At 45.1% G+C, this 16509-nt stretch overlaps 1 protein-coding gene across 5 annotated transcripts in view; it reads right to left on the bottom strand.

Annotated features, from left to right (window-relative positions):
• Nucleotides 1–16509, bottom strand: part of AGAP1 (ArfGAP with GTPase domain, ankyrin repeat and PH domain 1) — a 575037-nt gene that overhangs the window by 183653 nt on the left and 374875 nt on the right. For all 5 annotated transcript variants that reach the window (XM_043877472.1, XM_043877473.1, XM_043877471.1 and 2 more), the window contains exon 11: nt 2783–2951. In XM_043877472.1, the coding sequence (XP_043733407.1) occupies nt 2783–2951 (169 nt within the window). The remainder of the gene's footprint in view (nt 1–2782; nt 2952–16509) is intronic.

Raw genomic sequence — 16509 nt, 5'->3', positions numbered from 1 at the left:
TTAAGTAGTGTGGTAAGATCTTTGTCAAGTTGCTCTAAAATAACTAACGCCTATCTTTCAACTAAAAAAAATCCATCTCTTAAAAGCAGCAATGATTTACTTTGAATTAAGTTTGCTGGGTTGGAATTCTTCCTATGAGACAGTTCTGTGAACAACAGGGCAGAAATCACTCTTGCTGGACCCCCGTTGATGACACTGTCCAGGGCTTAGCTGAGGGTACCACACAGCCGGGAGCCCTGTGACCAAGAGGGGCCTCCTTCCCCTAAGTGGTGCTGGGCTCTGGCGGATGTCAAATTCCCACTTCTGAGTCCCTACTTGTTCTTGTTTTTTTTTTAATTAATTTATTTTAATTGGAGGATAATGACAATACCGTGACGGTTTTTGCCGTACATCAACATGAGTCAACCACGGGTATATATGTGTCCCCCCACCCCCCAATCTTGAATCCCCCTCCTATCCCCTTCCCCACCCTATCCCTCTGGGTTGTCCCGGAGCACCAGCTTTGGGTGCCCTGCTTCATGCACTGAACTTGCATTGTTCGAGTCCCTACCTGTATTCCAAGGAGGATGAAAAATCTACAGGGCTCCCTGAATGGCAATGCACCCAGTGTAGGCTGATTACCAGGTTGTAATAAACCAAGGGTGCGACCGGGGAAAAAGGATTTCGTTTGTGCCTCCCATTCACCCAACAGCAAGCCTCTTAAAGAGAAAGCAACTGGACATTGCAAACTCAATCCCTTGGCTGAGGCCTACGACATAACATCTCCTGCGGATGTGATAAGGTTTATATGGCATTGGTGTGTTTTCTGTTTGTTAACAAACAAGACATTTTCCTTAGGACAGGAAGTGGTGGTTAAGCTCCAAAGAGCACAAATAGCAAGATGACGTTCAAACCCCAAATCTCACATAGCCCACACAGCTTCAAATTGTCAGGACTCTTTCCTCATCCTACTTGCCTGGCAAGTTCCCACCCTTTCTTCCCACACTCACGGACATTCCCTGGAAGCCTTGTCCCATCTCCTGAGGTGCAGCCAAGCCCATCACCTTGGGCCTTCACACCCCCTTACCTGCCCTGACTATGGGACTGCACTGATTCATCTACGCATCTCTCCCACCACCCAGAGGCTGAGATTCCGGAAGGCAGGGATAACACCTCATATTTCTGCTCCCCCGGAGTGCAGGACAGTGACCAGCACACATTAGAAACTTCATACATGCTTGTTGATTTGAATAAATAAATGGAGAGATGTGGCATGATGGTTAGAAGGGGAAGTGGAAAGTTGGTGAAAGGGTGACTGCCTTGCATAGAAGTTCTGGAGGTCAGGAACTTGGGATTCACACAATGCACAATCCCTGGCATGGGACAGATACTCAATAAGTACTTTTTGAACAACAAAAAAAACAATAGATTAATGATGACATCAGCTTTTTATTCACTATAGAAAAAAATTTTTTTCTTGGGTACTTTTCTCTCTTCCCATAAAGTTAGCACACCATCCTGAAAGGGAAAATTCACATATCTCTTGGAAGGAAGGTCAGTAAGCCATGAGATCCCATAGGGTAACCTTATCTGCTTCCTGGAGTGAACTAATGTCTCTGTTACGAGAAAGCCCAGTTTTACTTTGATTAGTAACAACAGTTGACATTTGTGTGGTGTTTATGAGTTTCCGCAGTACCTGCCATCACACCTCTGTGACGGAGGCAGGCCAGGCCGGATCAGCCTCATGGAAAGCGCGGTCAGTTACCTACCCAGCACCTCGCAGCACCCGGCAGTAGAACACAGGCTGGCGGACCCCAAATTCTGTCTCCTTTTTATTAGCCTCCTTTTGCCAACAATGTCATTCACACCGTGGAACGATGGGGTCAGCATCATTCCTCTTTAAAAGCATTTAGCATTTCAGAAAGGAAAAAAGGCAGCGTGTTTAAGAGGCAGGGACACATGTTAGGAATGACTATAGCACAGAAATCTATTTTGAGAAAATCGGATGTAAGCTGGAGACAAGAAAAGAAAAAACTGAAATCTGTGAAGGGATTCCATTTGTTGGAGGAGTCCGAGTTTGTGGGTGGGAAGACTTTAAGTTCTTCTCACCACCTTTCCTCTGATAAGAAATCACGGAAGGCAAAAGCCAGAGCATGGTTTGCTAAGACTCTTAAACAACAATGAACCACAGTACCCTGAAGGGCTTGCGTTGCACCCCGAGGCTGGGAATTTCTCAACACATCTATTTCGAGAAACACTGATTTTCTCTGATGATGAACGAAAGACAAATCCTCCTTTAAAAGAGAATGCAAAAAACCAAAGGTGTGTCGAAGAAGACGTAACAGTGACAATACAAAACCGAGAGAGTCTGAAATTTTGTGCAGGTCCAATGGTTTCCTTTAAATCTTGCTCCAAACTGGTATTTCCGTTTTTCTATACACATTTACGACAAATTAGTTAGGACTAATCCTTGACACTCTAACAGTGAATTGATGATTTTCAGAGGGCCCTTAAATCCTCCATCACGTGTAAGATGCAACTTTCAACCGCCCAGCCCCGGAAAAGCCTAGTGGTCCACGCATCTGTGACTCAAAGAGCCACAGTTTGCTTGTGGGCAGTCCTGGAACCCAAGGGTGTAGGGGGAACAAGCACCCACAGAAGACATGAGAGTGTGTCCCTTAGCCTACAGTCTAATGGGCAAAGCCTCCACTTAACCTGAGAAGCTCAGCACTGTCTCCCACATCGGGGCCACCCATCACTGGAGTCGGGCCGGATCTCTTCGGCAGGTCGGCTGTGAGCTTACCTGAATTTGGTGAAATGTGCAAGCTGCTCATGTCCTTGGACAGGCCGTTGGTTTTCGGGCTGGAGATGGGTGCGCAGGCCGACGTGGCTCGGGGGGGCCTCTTCCCTGGGACTTTCACAGTGGTTCTCAAAAGATCAATCTCTTTACCGTGAACATTCTGCATGTAATCCTGTTCAAAACATTAAACATCCAAGAGAGATTAAAAGGGAGACCTTCTACAATCTAGGACAAAAGGTTCTATGAGACATCATGAGTCGTCATCCTATGACCCTTCCTCGGTGGTGAGCACTTTAAAAAATAAGGAGGCTTTGATCTGTCTTGTCCTGGTGGCGTCATCATTACACTGAAATTAGCTCTGCCTCTGTGTCCTGAACTAGCCCAGGCCCTGGAGATACAGGAGACGCAGTAGATGCTTCTATGCAAGAGGATAAAGACAATAAATAGAGACATGAAATCCTACTCTGTGAGTTGATACTTATCAGATGGCACGTGAGGAGCCTGGGCTCTTCCTGTGAGTTGCAGGGAAAATTCCATGGAGTAGGAACTATTTTGTAATAACCTTTTTGTCTCTGATGGCGACACCCTAGAATGTCTAGCTAAGACTGAAGTTGTCTGCTGGGAACTCAGGTAAACACTCTAAGAGGCCAAGCGTTTTGTTCAGGAAGATGTCTGAGGGGTCAGTGGCAGGGTGCTGAAAAAACATGGAGGTCCCTGATGGATGTACAAGAGCTGGATGTTCAAGCAGAAAGCACATTATTTATATTCAGTATGAGGTTTCTTCAAGGGATTCACTGTACTCAGAAGCAGTGTCTTGCTGCTGTCTGTGTCTTGGAGGTGAACGACTAGCAGTTATCATGAAACTAAAGAGAAGTCTAGGTACACAGTGAGTTCTCTGGGCCATCATCCAATTCCATGTGGAGGAAAACAATACTTAGGAGTCAGCTGATGGACAGGGAGAGAGGAGATGGCGACTGAGAGCCCGGGTGAGGAGTCTCTTGGCGCATTAGGACTTATTGATCTTTTCATGCATTTTTATGGGCAATAAGCCCCCTTGTCTCTGCAGACATATCATTAAACCAACATCACACACTGAGAAATGATGCAGTCTATCTAAATCACTGTTGGGTAACTAATATTTCAAGTGTTTTAAGACTAATCAGGGAAGGAAATGAACAGATTCCTTCCTTGGCAGAATCCTTTGTGTGTGTTTGCTAAGTCGCTTCAGTCGTATCTGACTCTGTGCGACCCCATGGACTGTAGCCCGCCAGGCTCCTCTGTCCATGGGATTCTCCAGGCCAGAATACTGGAGTGGGGTTGCCACTTCCTCTTCCAAGGGATCTTCCTGACCCAGGGATCGAACCCATGTCTCTTATGTCTCCCGCATTGGCAGGCGGGTTCTATTTACCACTAGTGCCACCTGGGAAGTCTGGCAGAGAATCCTGGGGGCATTAGTTTTATGATATCAAAGAAAAACCAATACATGTGTATTTAGTATAAGCAATCAAGTTCAAGTCAATCTAATTTTAGAAGGACTACCAAAGGAGCCAGTATGTGGGCTGCAAGGGACCCAGGGAGACGGGAGCAGCGAGCTGTTTCCTTATAGCTGCCCGTCAACAGGGTCAGTAGATACAGGGAGAGAAGGTGATGGTCTAGCAGCAAACTGCACAGTCAGAGGGACCAGGAAAGTCGGTCAAGGTGTGTGATGGACGCTCAAGAGGAGACACAACGTACTAGGGAAGCCAAGAGAAGGACCCCACTGGCTTCTTTTAACTGCAAGACAAGGTCAGTATTTCAGGAGGTGAAGCAGCTGAGAAGCAGGGACTGGTCTATCCAAAATCAGGAAGTTTTCTGATAGAAATTATGGCCCAAGAAAGAATCCAAAGTCCAAGATTCCAACACAGGGCAAGAACCCAAATTGAGTTGTCAGGACAGACAGAGCCATCCTCTCTCGGCCATATGCAGGAGGGAGGACCAGCTAAGCGTCACACCTCCCCCTGGAATTACGCAGTTGAGAGTCATGGCCACGTGGGGGCCACCCCAAACTCAGGAAAGGGGCTGGGAGAATTCTCAACAGAGGAGGAGGAAGTGGTGGAAGAGAAACTCCATCACACGAGGGGAGCCTGTGATGAGAATACAGAACCCCAGAAGGTTTGGCGAGCACCAGCCCAGCAAGAGAAGATGCAACAGGGTCATAGGTGACCACCCAAGGACAGACCTCATATGGCCAATTCTTAGCATAGAACAGAAGCTCCAAAAGCCACAGCTGGACTCAGGAGGAATGTGGGACTGTAGACAGATAAAGGATCAGGGGCTGCACCACAGCGGGGGCGAACTCAGACCAGCTCCTCCAGGGAGGGGCGAGGCTGGGCCTTCCTCAGTGATGATACACCATCCGGATGGAAGCGCCTGCACCGGCTCGGACGCTGTCAGTCGGGGAAGCCGGGGGCATAGGCGCTGATGCATCCGGGGCTGGACCAACTGGGCATGTCATCTCCCATCTCTTGGTGGGGGGGGACATCTGCCAGGGTTGGCCATGGGCATGTTGGAAGGAGAGTTATCACGGGTTTCAGGAAGGGAGATGCTGTGTCCAACTGGGAACAGACTAAAGACTCCACTTGAAAGTTAAGATGCTTAGAAACTGCTAGAACCTGCCCCCCCACCCCCAACATCCACCACAAATATTATTTACTATGAAAAAATTGTGACTTCAAAAGGATGAGGACAAAGGATAGAAAGAAAGTCGTTATCCTTAAATTAGGCTGAAGGGTAAGGCAGATGGGAGGAAACACCGAGGTCTCGTGATGCAGCTCATCAAGAGGATGGCGAACAAAAAACACGTAGAAGTGACCTTCAGTCAGCACAGGACCAAGGGTCAAGGGCATTGTGAAAAAAAGGTTGTTCTCAAGCAGTTTACATTTACTTCCCTTGATACCTACTGAAGAGGGGCAAACCTCAAGTTTCAAAACCAAAGTTAGGACTTGTAAATAATGAATTCCTTCTTGCATAGTTACTCCTTTAAAAATATCAACTTGCTATAACTTTCTTCTTTAATGCCAATTCTTAACAAATTAAAATACAATAACAGGAGTGTAATTGAGCATTTATGGCTTATGGGCTCTGAAATGAGCCTAATCAGAGAGTGACTAAGCCTCAGCATGGCCTCCTTTTTAATAGGCATGTTTTAACATACAATAACCAGGATATTTTATTTAAAATTATTATAGAAATGTACCAAGTGCCAGCTCTCCAGATCTGAATGCGGCGAAGGGACCCATTTATCTTTGGCTCAGCACGGGCTGAGGGAATCTGTTTTTCCTGCCTGGGTTAGGCACTTCAAAGCACAGAAGAATTAGTTCTTAAGAAATTCAGAGGGTAAGTTTGGCAGTTCCTAAATTTCAAGCCTCTAACATTGCTAAAACCTTTACAAGATGCATTTCCTAGTCCACACAAGTCTTTCAGCTTGGTGTTTTCAGAAACAGGTGGATACCTGAATCAGTGGCTTCTAGCTTCTCCCAAGAGAAACCACACGGGAGTTTTCTGGTTTTGAAAGAATTACCCTTTTCATCTGGCCCCAGCTTGGGACTTGAGGAATTGAAGCTACAACCTCTAAATAATGTCGCCTCTTTAGAAGTGGGACGTGGGGCACAGTGGTCCAAAGTAGGGACCTCGCAGGGCGAAATAAAGCCTGCGAGCTTGATTTTGATATGCAAATGTTCCAGATACATCCCTTCCCCGTGTTCCTGGTAGAAAAATGCTGATCGAGGATAAAAGGGGAAAAAACCCTTTAACAAGGCATGAGGGTAATTCAAAGCCAAGTACTTTTAAACAGCACTTAACAAGTCCCTGGGGCCCACTCAAGAGCCCAGCCCCCCAGAGGTGCCATCTCCTGCCCCTCAACAGCTTGAAAAAGTAGTAATTGCAAACCTATTTGCATTTTTCTTCTCAAGTTGTCCGTGCTCGTCGCCTGGATTATTTTTTGCAAGCAGGCGCCGGAGCGGAGGGACCCATCCCCGACCGGGTGGATGGAGCTCGGTAACCGCGCCTGGCGCCCCCCTGCCACCCGGCTCCGCACCTTTGCCATCCCTTGTTTTTTACATTTTCCTCCTAATTATGTTGCATCTATTGCCGTACACTTAATTAGCTGCATTAATGTGATTTCTTTTCACATAGTCAAGCAATTAAGAGCTATGATTGAGTTTCATTCAATTAGCCTCAACAAACATGCTAATTGATGTCCCAGATGCAAATGAGGTACAGTGAGGGAACCTGCTAGCAACTGAGAGCGTGTCAGGGACCCGCAGCTTCCAGCTTGCTGACGGCAGCGTGGCTCCACGTGGCTCCCACCTTCCTCGGGCCGCCTCTGGAGACGGCGCGGAGCCCCGAGCACCGCGGTGGGTGTACCAGATCCCTCCCGACTGGAGCGTTAATGAGTGCGCCGCGGTAACGGTTTTGTCCTAAAATCTCACGGTTACAACTTTCCAGGACAGGAAGGTCATCACTGAAGAGCACTAAGTCCCAGCCAGGAGACCGGTATCAAATCCCTATCAAACAAACAAACAAACAAACAAACAAACAAACAAAAAACCTTCCAGGAGTTCTCCCCATGTAGCCAAGGGAACAATGTGTGAGTCTCATCTTGGCCATCCCAGAGCCCTCTGTGTGTGTGACGGCCTACAGTTCTCAGTAAATGGTGAGTTCATCTTAGTCAGCTTGGGGGCATTTGGCCCTTGAAGTTAAGCTCAAAATACAGCAATCCATCAATAGTCCCTAAAAATACTCTTACTATATTGATTCTCACTGCTTCCCATCCCTTTGTTACCTTTGGCTGTCTGGTGAAAGATGGTTTGCTTCATGTGTTCATAGGGTACCAAAAAGCAGTTTAACAAGATCTCAGAGCGAAACCCAAATGCATCCATGATGTGATTGGCATCTCAAAGTTAGATCATCAGAATAAAACACATAGCTCTGAAATGCAATCAACATCACTCCAATTTCACATATACTTTTTAAAGGTATTAAGACTATTCGTTTCCATAATTACATGATGGAAAAAATTACAGGAATCTGTATTCCAATTAGGTTTTCTCAATAAGTTCTGGTTCCTAACTGTACATAAAATGTTGAGAAATTTAGAATTTTCTATTACTATCTAATATGTTGTCTAAGTGAGATAACTGTTAGGACAGACCAATGCTTTGCTTTGGTCTTTGTGTCATGGCTAATCTAATCAAGCATTTTCTCCTTGCATAATCTAAGTTCAGCAATCCTCCAAGTGTGGTCTTCAACACCCTATCAGGGGATTCACAAGTTCAACGCTATTTTCAAAACAACCCCAAGACATCGTTTGCTTTTTCCCTGTGTTGAAATTTGCTTTGATGGTGCAAAAGCGGTGTGAGTAATAAATACTGATGACTTCTCAGCATGGAGCAAGACCATGGTAACCAGGTTGTGCTTTGCACATTGTCTTTATTTTACTGATTCCTATGCTTTCAAAATAAAAACAAAAATCAGTTTCATCCAAGGATGTTCTTAATAAACCAAAACCTACTGATTAAAAGCAACTGTAACCCGAGCCTTTAAATTTCTTGGGTGGTGCCACGGCAAGTACACTCCAGGGCTGCTGCTGCACTTTGAAAGCAGGAATGCTCTTCCTGAAGTGTTTCATTCACAAGCTGAATTTGTCACTTGTTTGCTGGGGCAACACTTCTACTTGAAAGAAGGACTATGTCAGACACTAACTGTGGTGATTCAGTCTTGGGTGCTTGGCACGTATTTTCTTGAAAATGAACAAAGTAAGTACTGCAAGGAAAGCAGCTGACAGTATTTGTGGCCAGTGATAGAATTTGAGCTTTCTAGTGATGATGTGAAGTTTGAAAACTTGTAACTCTCACCATGAGATTGATACCTTCCAAATACCCAGAGACTTTTTTCTGACAAGACTGGTGGTGATATTAATGAATGTGATTTGGGTGGTATTAAAAGACCCTGATTTAGAAAAGGCAGAGGGACTAGAGACCAAATTGCCAACATCCATGGATCATCAAAAAAGCAAGAGAGTTCCAGAAAAACATTTACTTCTGATTCATTGACTACATTAAAGCCTTTGATGGTGGATCACAAGAACCTGTGAAAAATTATTAAACAGATGGAAATACCAGACCACCTGACCTGCTTCCTGAGAAACCTGTATGCAGGTCAAGAAGCAACAGTTAGAACCGGACATGAAACAACAGACCGGTTCAAAATTGGGAAAGGAGTACATCAAGGCTGCATATTGTCATCCTGCTTATTTGACTTATATGCAGAGTACATCATGAGAGGTGCCAGGCTGGATGAATCACAAGCTGGAATCAAGATTGTCAGGAGAAAGATCAACAATCTCAGATATGCAGATGACACCACCCTCATGGCAGAAAGTGGAGAGGAATTAAAGAGCCTCCTGAAGAAGGTGAAAGAAGAGGGTGAAAAAGTTGGCTTAAAACTCAACACTCAAAAAATTAAGATCATGGCGTCCAGTCCCATCACTTCAAGGCAAGTAGATGGGCAGAAATGGAAACTGGTTGATTTAAAAGACGCTTTCTCCTTGGAAGAAAAGCTAGGAGAAACCTAGACAGTGTATTAAAAGGCAGAGACATCACTTTGCTGACAAAGGTCTGAGTGGTCAGAGCTATAGTTTTTCCAGTAGTCATGTACAGATGTGAGTGTTGGATCATAAAAAAGGCTGAGTGCTATAGAATTGAAGCGTTCGAACTGCGGCAGTGCTGGAGAAGACTCTTGAGAGTCCCTTGGACCACAAGGAGATCAAACCAGTCAATCCCAAAGGGAATCAACCCTGAATATTCATTGGAAGGACTGATGCTGAAGCTGAAGCTCCAATCCTTTGGCCACCTGATGTGAAGAACTGATTCATTGGAAAAGACCCTAATGCCAAAGACTGAAGGCAGGAGGAGAAGGTGGTGACAGAGGATGAGATGGTTGGATGGCATCACTGACTCAATGGACATGAGTTTGTGCAAGCTCTGAGAGACAGTGAAGGACAGGGAAGCCTGGTGTGCTGCAGTCCATGGGGTTGTAAAGAGTCAGACATGACTTAGCAAGTGAACAACAACTCGATGAAAAGTATTGCCATTTGGAAATCCGTGTACCTCAGTTAAACAAGCTTCCTGAAATGACTGGTGCTGAATGTCACATGCATGGATACAAGTTCATTCAAAGTGCAAGACAGGTCACTGAATTTTAAATCAGCAAGGAAGGAAGAATTCATTGAATTCCTAAGCTTTAAGAAACTGCCACATGTCGAGTTTTGGCGGCGTGTCCGAGAAGACCCACGATCTGAAACGGCTGTTAAAGTGCTCCGCCTTCAACCCTCCTGCACTGCTGGTGGGAACATAAGTCGGCGCAGCAGATGGAAAAGGACAGAGGTTCCTCAGAAAGCTAGGGCTGCTGTGTGTTCCAACAACCCCACTCCTAGTCACTCCATCACGTCTGACTCTTTGGGATCCCATGGACTGTAGCCTGCGAGGCTCCTCTGTCCACGGAATTTCTCAGGAAAGAATAGTGAAGTGGGCTGCTAATTCCTACTCCAGGGGATCCCCCTGGCCCAAGGATCAAACCCCCATCTCTTGTGTCTCCTGCATTGGCAGGCAGATTCTTTATGACTGCGCCACCTGGGAAGCCCAAATATCCAGACAAAAATTATAATTCAAAAAGACAAATGCACACTACTGACAACAGCCAAGACGTGGAGACAACGTAAAAGTGCACTGACAGATGAATGGATAGAGTGGTGCACACAGACAAAGACTGCTACTCAGCCACAAGAAAGAATGAAGTAACGCCACTAGCAGCGACGTGGGTGAACCCAGAGACACCATACTGAGTGAAGTAAGCCAGACAGAGAAAGACAAATATCACATGACGTCATTTATATATAGAAATCTACAGCATGACACGAAGGACCTCATCTAGGAAACAGACTCACAGCCATAGATCGCAGGCTTGAGGTTGCCAGGGGAGGGAGGGGGCGGGAGAAGGAGGGACTGGGAGTTTGGGGTTAGCAGATTCAAACTGTTATACATAGGAGGGGTACGCAACAAGATGCTACTCCACAGCACAGGGACCTATATTCAGTATCATATAATAAACAATATGGAAAAGAATATGAAAAAGAATGTATACATGAATCGCTGAATCACTGTGCTGCAGAGGAGAAATTAACACACCACTGTAAATCAACTATGCTTCAAAAACAGAAAATTTTAAAAGCACACAACATTTTAAAAAAATGAACTCCTCCTTCTTCCAACTAAATATCTTTATGAAAGTTTTTTTTTCACACACTTTAAAAGCGCTTTGAAAAAAAGGAAAACAATACTGCTCTGCTCACAATTTCCTTTTGTTATGGAAAATATCTTTTTCCTAAACAATGTTTGTGGGATAGTATGTAATGGGTGGGTTATTATTATTTTAAATGAATTCTAGAATGTCAAATTTTTTCTGTTCTAATTTCTCCCATGACAAAATCAATAGATATAATCCACAGAAACAAAAACTCATTCAGATTCCTCGATTTTTAAGAAAGTATAAGGGCCCTAGAACCACAAGTCCAGCTTAATGTTCACAAACCAGCCAAGGGCTGGGTGTGTGTGATTTTATGCACCCAACTGGGGGACGAGCAGGTACTAGACATGGTCAGCAAGCTGTCTGTCTTCTCCTGGAGGAGAGGAATAACTCAGTCTTCCCCATTTTCACACTTCACGCATGTCTAGTTTCAAGAGGAACAGAAGTCTGTATAAATCTTATTTTTAAAAACCTTTACTTCTGGGCTCAAAAAAAAAAAAGTATGTAAGAGAAGCCACTGTCAGATGCCCTGCCATTCCCAAACTCTCCTTAATGCTATTTTCTAAGGAAATTTGTCTATAAAGACACACATAACACCATCCCTTCAAAGAGAGGGGCAAACGCTCAAGTCCGACACATGTGAATAATAAACAATAGCCTCATAGACAGTCACCGGCACAGAGGACAGTGACACCCTGAAGATACCATGAAGATATTGTAATACTTCGAGAAATCTTCCAGCCACATCTATTCAGCTCACACACCTCAAAGAGGATAATTTCTCCTTATCTCCACAGGACCACAGTTACAATAGCAAGGTAGGAGGCAGCTTCAAAGAGAAAAGCCTTGGGAGAATCAATTTGGTTTCCCAAGACGGCCAAGAGAATTCCAGAGTCTCACTTCTGGAGCTGCTTCGGAGCAACCACTTGGCCAGTGCGTAACCATGAGAACTCTGGCCGCTGCAGGGAGAAGGCAGCCAGCAAACTGGATGTCTCACAGCGACTGAGGCAAAGGCAAAGTTGACGACGCCTGACTCCGAGCAAAGGCTTCACTGCGCCCGGGTCAGTAACCTAAGACCCATCAGCAGAGAAGGCTGGTGAGGCGTCATGTGAGTGGTGGCACCCTTCCCGTATCAAGGGGCGCTCGACACCCTGGGGCAAACCTCCCCAGAGCACACGCTGTCAGCGCTCAAGTCCATGCTGGGCTCAAGTCCAACATAAGCTCGGTCGCAGGTTAATACGCATGCATGCTCAGCTGCACAGCTGTGTCTGAATCTCTGCGACCCCATGGACTGTGGCCTGCCAGGCTTCTCTGTCCATAGTATTTCCCAGGCAAGAATACTGGAGAGGGTTGCCATTTCCTTCTCCCAGGGATCTTGCTGACTCAGGGATTGAACCCATGTCTCTTGCGTCTCCTGTATTGGCAGGTGGATTTTTCTTTACCACTGAGCCACCCGGGAAACAGGTTAATATAATATACTAAATCAAAATAGAAAACTTCCACAATGAATTATGAATATAATCTTTGTGCTTCTTGATTGTCTCGGTCTTGATTGACCTTGTATATTGAGCTTTACACTGCAAGACAGATTTTTCTCATTTTAAGTTAAATTGAATATTACTCAGTTATAACCCATGCATGCTCAAACCTAGCCTTACAAAATGAATGTGTTGGATATGCAGGTCTCTTCCAGAGGCAAGCATGAGTGAAAGTTCACTGCAGTGAACTTCAAGGAGCCAGCACCATTCCTGGCTCTATGAGTATTTTTATAATTAAATATGGCTTGAAACAACTGGACCCGTACTTAGATCTGACAAAGTCTGAGTTATGTAAGAATATTCACCATAATGATAATTAGATCTATCTGAACCTTTTTAAAACTCCAGATTCCTTGGGATGCATTTGCTAGAATGTGAAGCACTTAAAGAAATAGACTTTTTAAAGACAGAAAAAACACACACAGTTATCTTCCAAGGACACTAATGATAGCTATCTTCTTCTACGGTTTTAACCCAACAAGGACAGAAAAATTCCCACTTCAGTTTTTGCCCAACACAAAATTTCTTCTAATTTCAAAACTTTGACTAGGCCTGTCTAGAAAAAAAATGCTTTTTTGCCTCCCTGATGCAGTTTTGGGAGTGATTCTGTTTTCCTAATGCTATTTACTGCCCACCAAGGTGGTTTACAGTAATATAATCAGATTCATTTCAAATGAAGAGCGGTCAATTCACTGACTAATATAGTTCTCTGGTTTTCTAAAATTAAGACTATCTGCAGAAGACAGAGCTTCTCCAGGCCAGAGGATGGCCTCAGAGTAAGAGCGCCTGGGAGGCTCTGTCTGTTAGGGCTTGTGGACTGTTTCATCATCCCGGGTTCTGATTTCTCATCTTTAAAAATAAGGATAATAATTCTTGCTTCAAGCAATTGTTGTCATGATTAACCAAGATAATACATAAATAGCTTGAAAGAATCCCAAAGCCCTTAATAAATGTTGGCTCATACTGCTCATGTCTAATAAAAATACTGAAATATCTGCCCTGTGATTTTATGTGGGCATTTCCAGAAGTATAGGTGTTATCCCCACTGGAGGTAGCCATTCCAACACGATAAGCCATTGGCGGTGACTTGCAATGCTATTTTTCACTTAGCAGGATATGGGAAAGAAACTGTCCTCTGCAAATGCATGACATTTTCTACTTTTTCTTCCCTTTCTCCTTTTCTTTCTTTTTTTTGGTGGGGGTGGGGGGAGAGTCGTGGGGTGGGGGAGACATGTAGAGGGTAGTCAGACATTTTTATTGCAAAACGCCGTCTGGAAAAGATGCAAAACAAAATTGCTAAAAATGCAAGGGAGAAAAATACGGGAGAAAAACAAAAGGCCCCCTTCCCCTTGCTTATTGAGTTCAAAGGCATAACAGGCAAGCGCCCTGCAGCCAATGGGAAGCTACACTAATTTTAAAGCCATAAAACGCTATCAAGTGCCCTGCGGGGCAGGGCTACACTGAAGCTCGTGGCACCTAAATAAGATTCGGTTCATTTACTTCGCAGCTTAGCCTAATGTAATCATCAGCGGATTCTTAGCCTAGAGTTGTAACAGGCAAATAGCCGCTGCGGCAGAGGCGGCACTCCCAGCCATCGACGGGGACGCCGCTAGATTGCTGTTGATTAGAAAATTTTTCAGTTTTGACAAGCACTTAATGAACATAAATCGCACCTTGATTGGTTTCCATTTGGGGCCACGGGCACACCTGAGAAGAAGCCATCCTCCGAGTCTGCATTGCTCCCTTCCTCCCAACACCTTAGCAACCGGCCGGCAACCGGGTTAGAACCGGAGCAGCACACATTTATAAAGTCTAATGACGAAGCCCCATCTCTCGGCAGCAGGGAAAGAACATTCCCGCGCTGTCCCTCACGTCCAAGCTCTCCCACTGAGAGTTCTCCACAGCGACTTGCTGCCAGTGAAGAAAATGGATGCATTTGATTTATCTACCTTTGGTAAGGATTTCCAGCCACAATTAGTAACCCTCACAGGGCCCCAGTGGAAAACAGAGTGAGCTGTTGCTGTTGTTTTACTTGCTAAGATGTATCCAGCTCTTTTGCAACCCCGCTGACTGTAGCCCGCCAGGCTCCTCTGTCCATGGGATTCTCCAGGCAGGAATACTGGAGTGGGTTGCCATTTCCTCCTCCAGGTGATCTTCCCGACCCGCATTGAACCCGCATCTCCTGCATTAGCAGGCAGATTCTTTACCACTGCACCACCTGGGAAACCCTGCAGATTGGGTATAAGGATGAAATATGCTGTGTACTGATAAGGCAATGTCCCATGGATTCCTCTAGAAGCTTTACTCAAACTCACAAGCTATTATAAAAACATATATATACTTTTTTTTTTTAAAGCAAGAAGGCAGAAGACTTTTTCGATGTAAAAAAAAACATGTTAGGCAGGATCTACCCTATCTGATAGCTTAATTTCTATAGAGACAGGAAGGCTTTCTCTGATCTTGGGCTACTTACGGTCACTCTGTTCTCAACATCAAGACAATGTGTACCTTGGTAAGCCAGCTTTTTGGCCATTTTTTCCCCCTGTAAATCTAAACACTTTCAAACCCTGAGGGCTATATAAATAAACAAGGAATTCCTTAGAGCAGACTTTGATAAAGAATCTAACATTTTTGTGTAAGGTATGAGTTTTTCAGTGGTCACTCTTGCCAACAATAGTTGTAGATATTCCTTGAAAATATTTATTCTACTGTGACGGTGTCATTCCATGGGTCTGAAAGCCTTGATACACAGGAGAAATGATTTCTCATACTATCTGAAACTCGAATGAATGCCAGAAGTATTTCCCAGACTACCCAAAGAACAGAGAAAGGCAGCTTCCCTCACCTTCAGAGGGCGCTCGGCAAACACAGAGAGCCCACGCGCGCAGGGCTGGGTGGGTGTTTTCACACCACGTGGGTTCTAGGCCATCATGCAGGCTATTAGGCCTCCAGAACCCCCCTTGTTCATGAAGGGCCCAGCCAGTTTCTCTGGTATTTCTCAACCAGGGCCTTGGTTAATGTATGGCATCTTTAAATTCAGCTATTCTCAACAGTTCTCCCACCTTGCAGTTTTTAACATTAAAACTTCAAGCTCCAAAGAGGTATCTGTACACCTATGAAACTCCAGTACTTTGGCTACCTGATGTGAAGAGTGGACTCATTGGAGAAGACCCTGATGCTGGGAAAGGCTGAAGGCAAAAAGGCGGAAGTGGTGGCAGAGGATGAGATGGGGAGAGAGCATCACAGACTCAGTGGACAGGCGTTTGAGCAAACTCCCAGGAGATAGTGAACGCCAGGGAAGCCTGGCATGCCTGCAGTGCATGGGGGTCACAAAGAGCCAGACACGACTCAGCAACTGAACAACATCCACAGTAGCCAAGGAGGGAAGGAAGCCAAGTGTCGACCCACAAATGAATGGACACACAGAATGTGGTGTGCATACTGGGGACTGGTTCCAGGACTCCCAATAACAAAATCCACAGATGCTCAAGGCCCTTAAATAAAATGGCAGAGTATCTGCATATAACTTACACAGATTGCTGTGCTTAGTCACTCTGTCGTGTCCGACTCTTTGCGACCCCATGGGCTGTAGCCACCAGGCTCCTCTGTCCATGGGATGCTCCAAGCGAGAATACTGGAATGGGTTGCCATGCCCTCCTCTGGGGGACCGTGCCAACCCAGGGATCAGACCCAGGTCTCCTGCATTGCAGGTGGATTCTTTATCATCTGAGCCACCAGGAAGCCCCTGTAACCTTTCTCTTCCTGTAAATCATCTCTAGACTATTCCTAATACCTAATATGATATAAATGCTATGTAAATAGTTGCTAGCGTGTGAGAAATTAAAGTTT

This window comes from Cervus elaphus, chromosome 20, assembly GCF_910594005.1.
Source record: "Cervus elaphus chromosome 20, mCerEla1.1, whole genome shotgun sequence".
NCBI lineage: Eukaryota > Metazoa > Chordata > Mammalia > Artiodactyla > Cervidae > Cervus > Cervus elaphus.
This window is presented reverse-complemented; position numbering and strand designations above follow the sequence as displayed.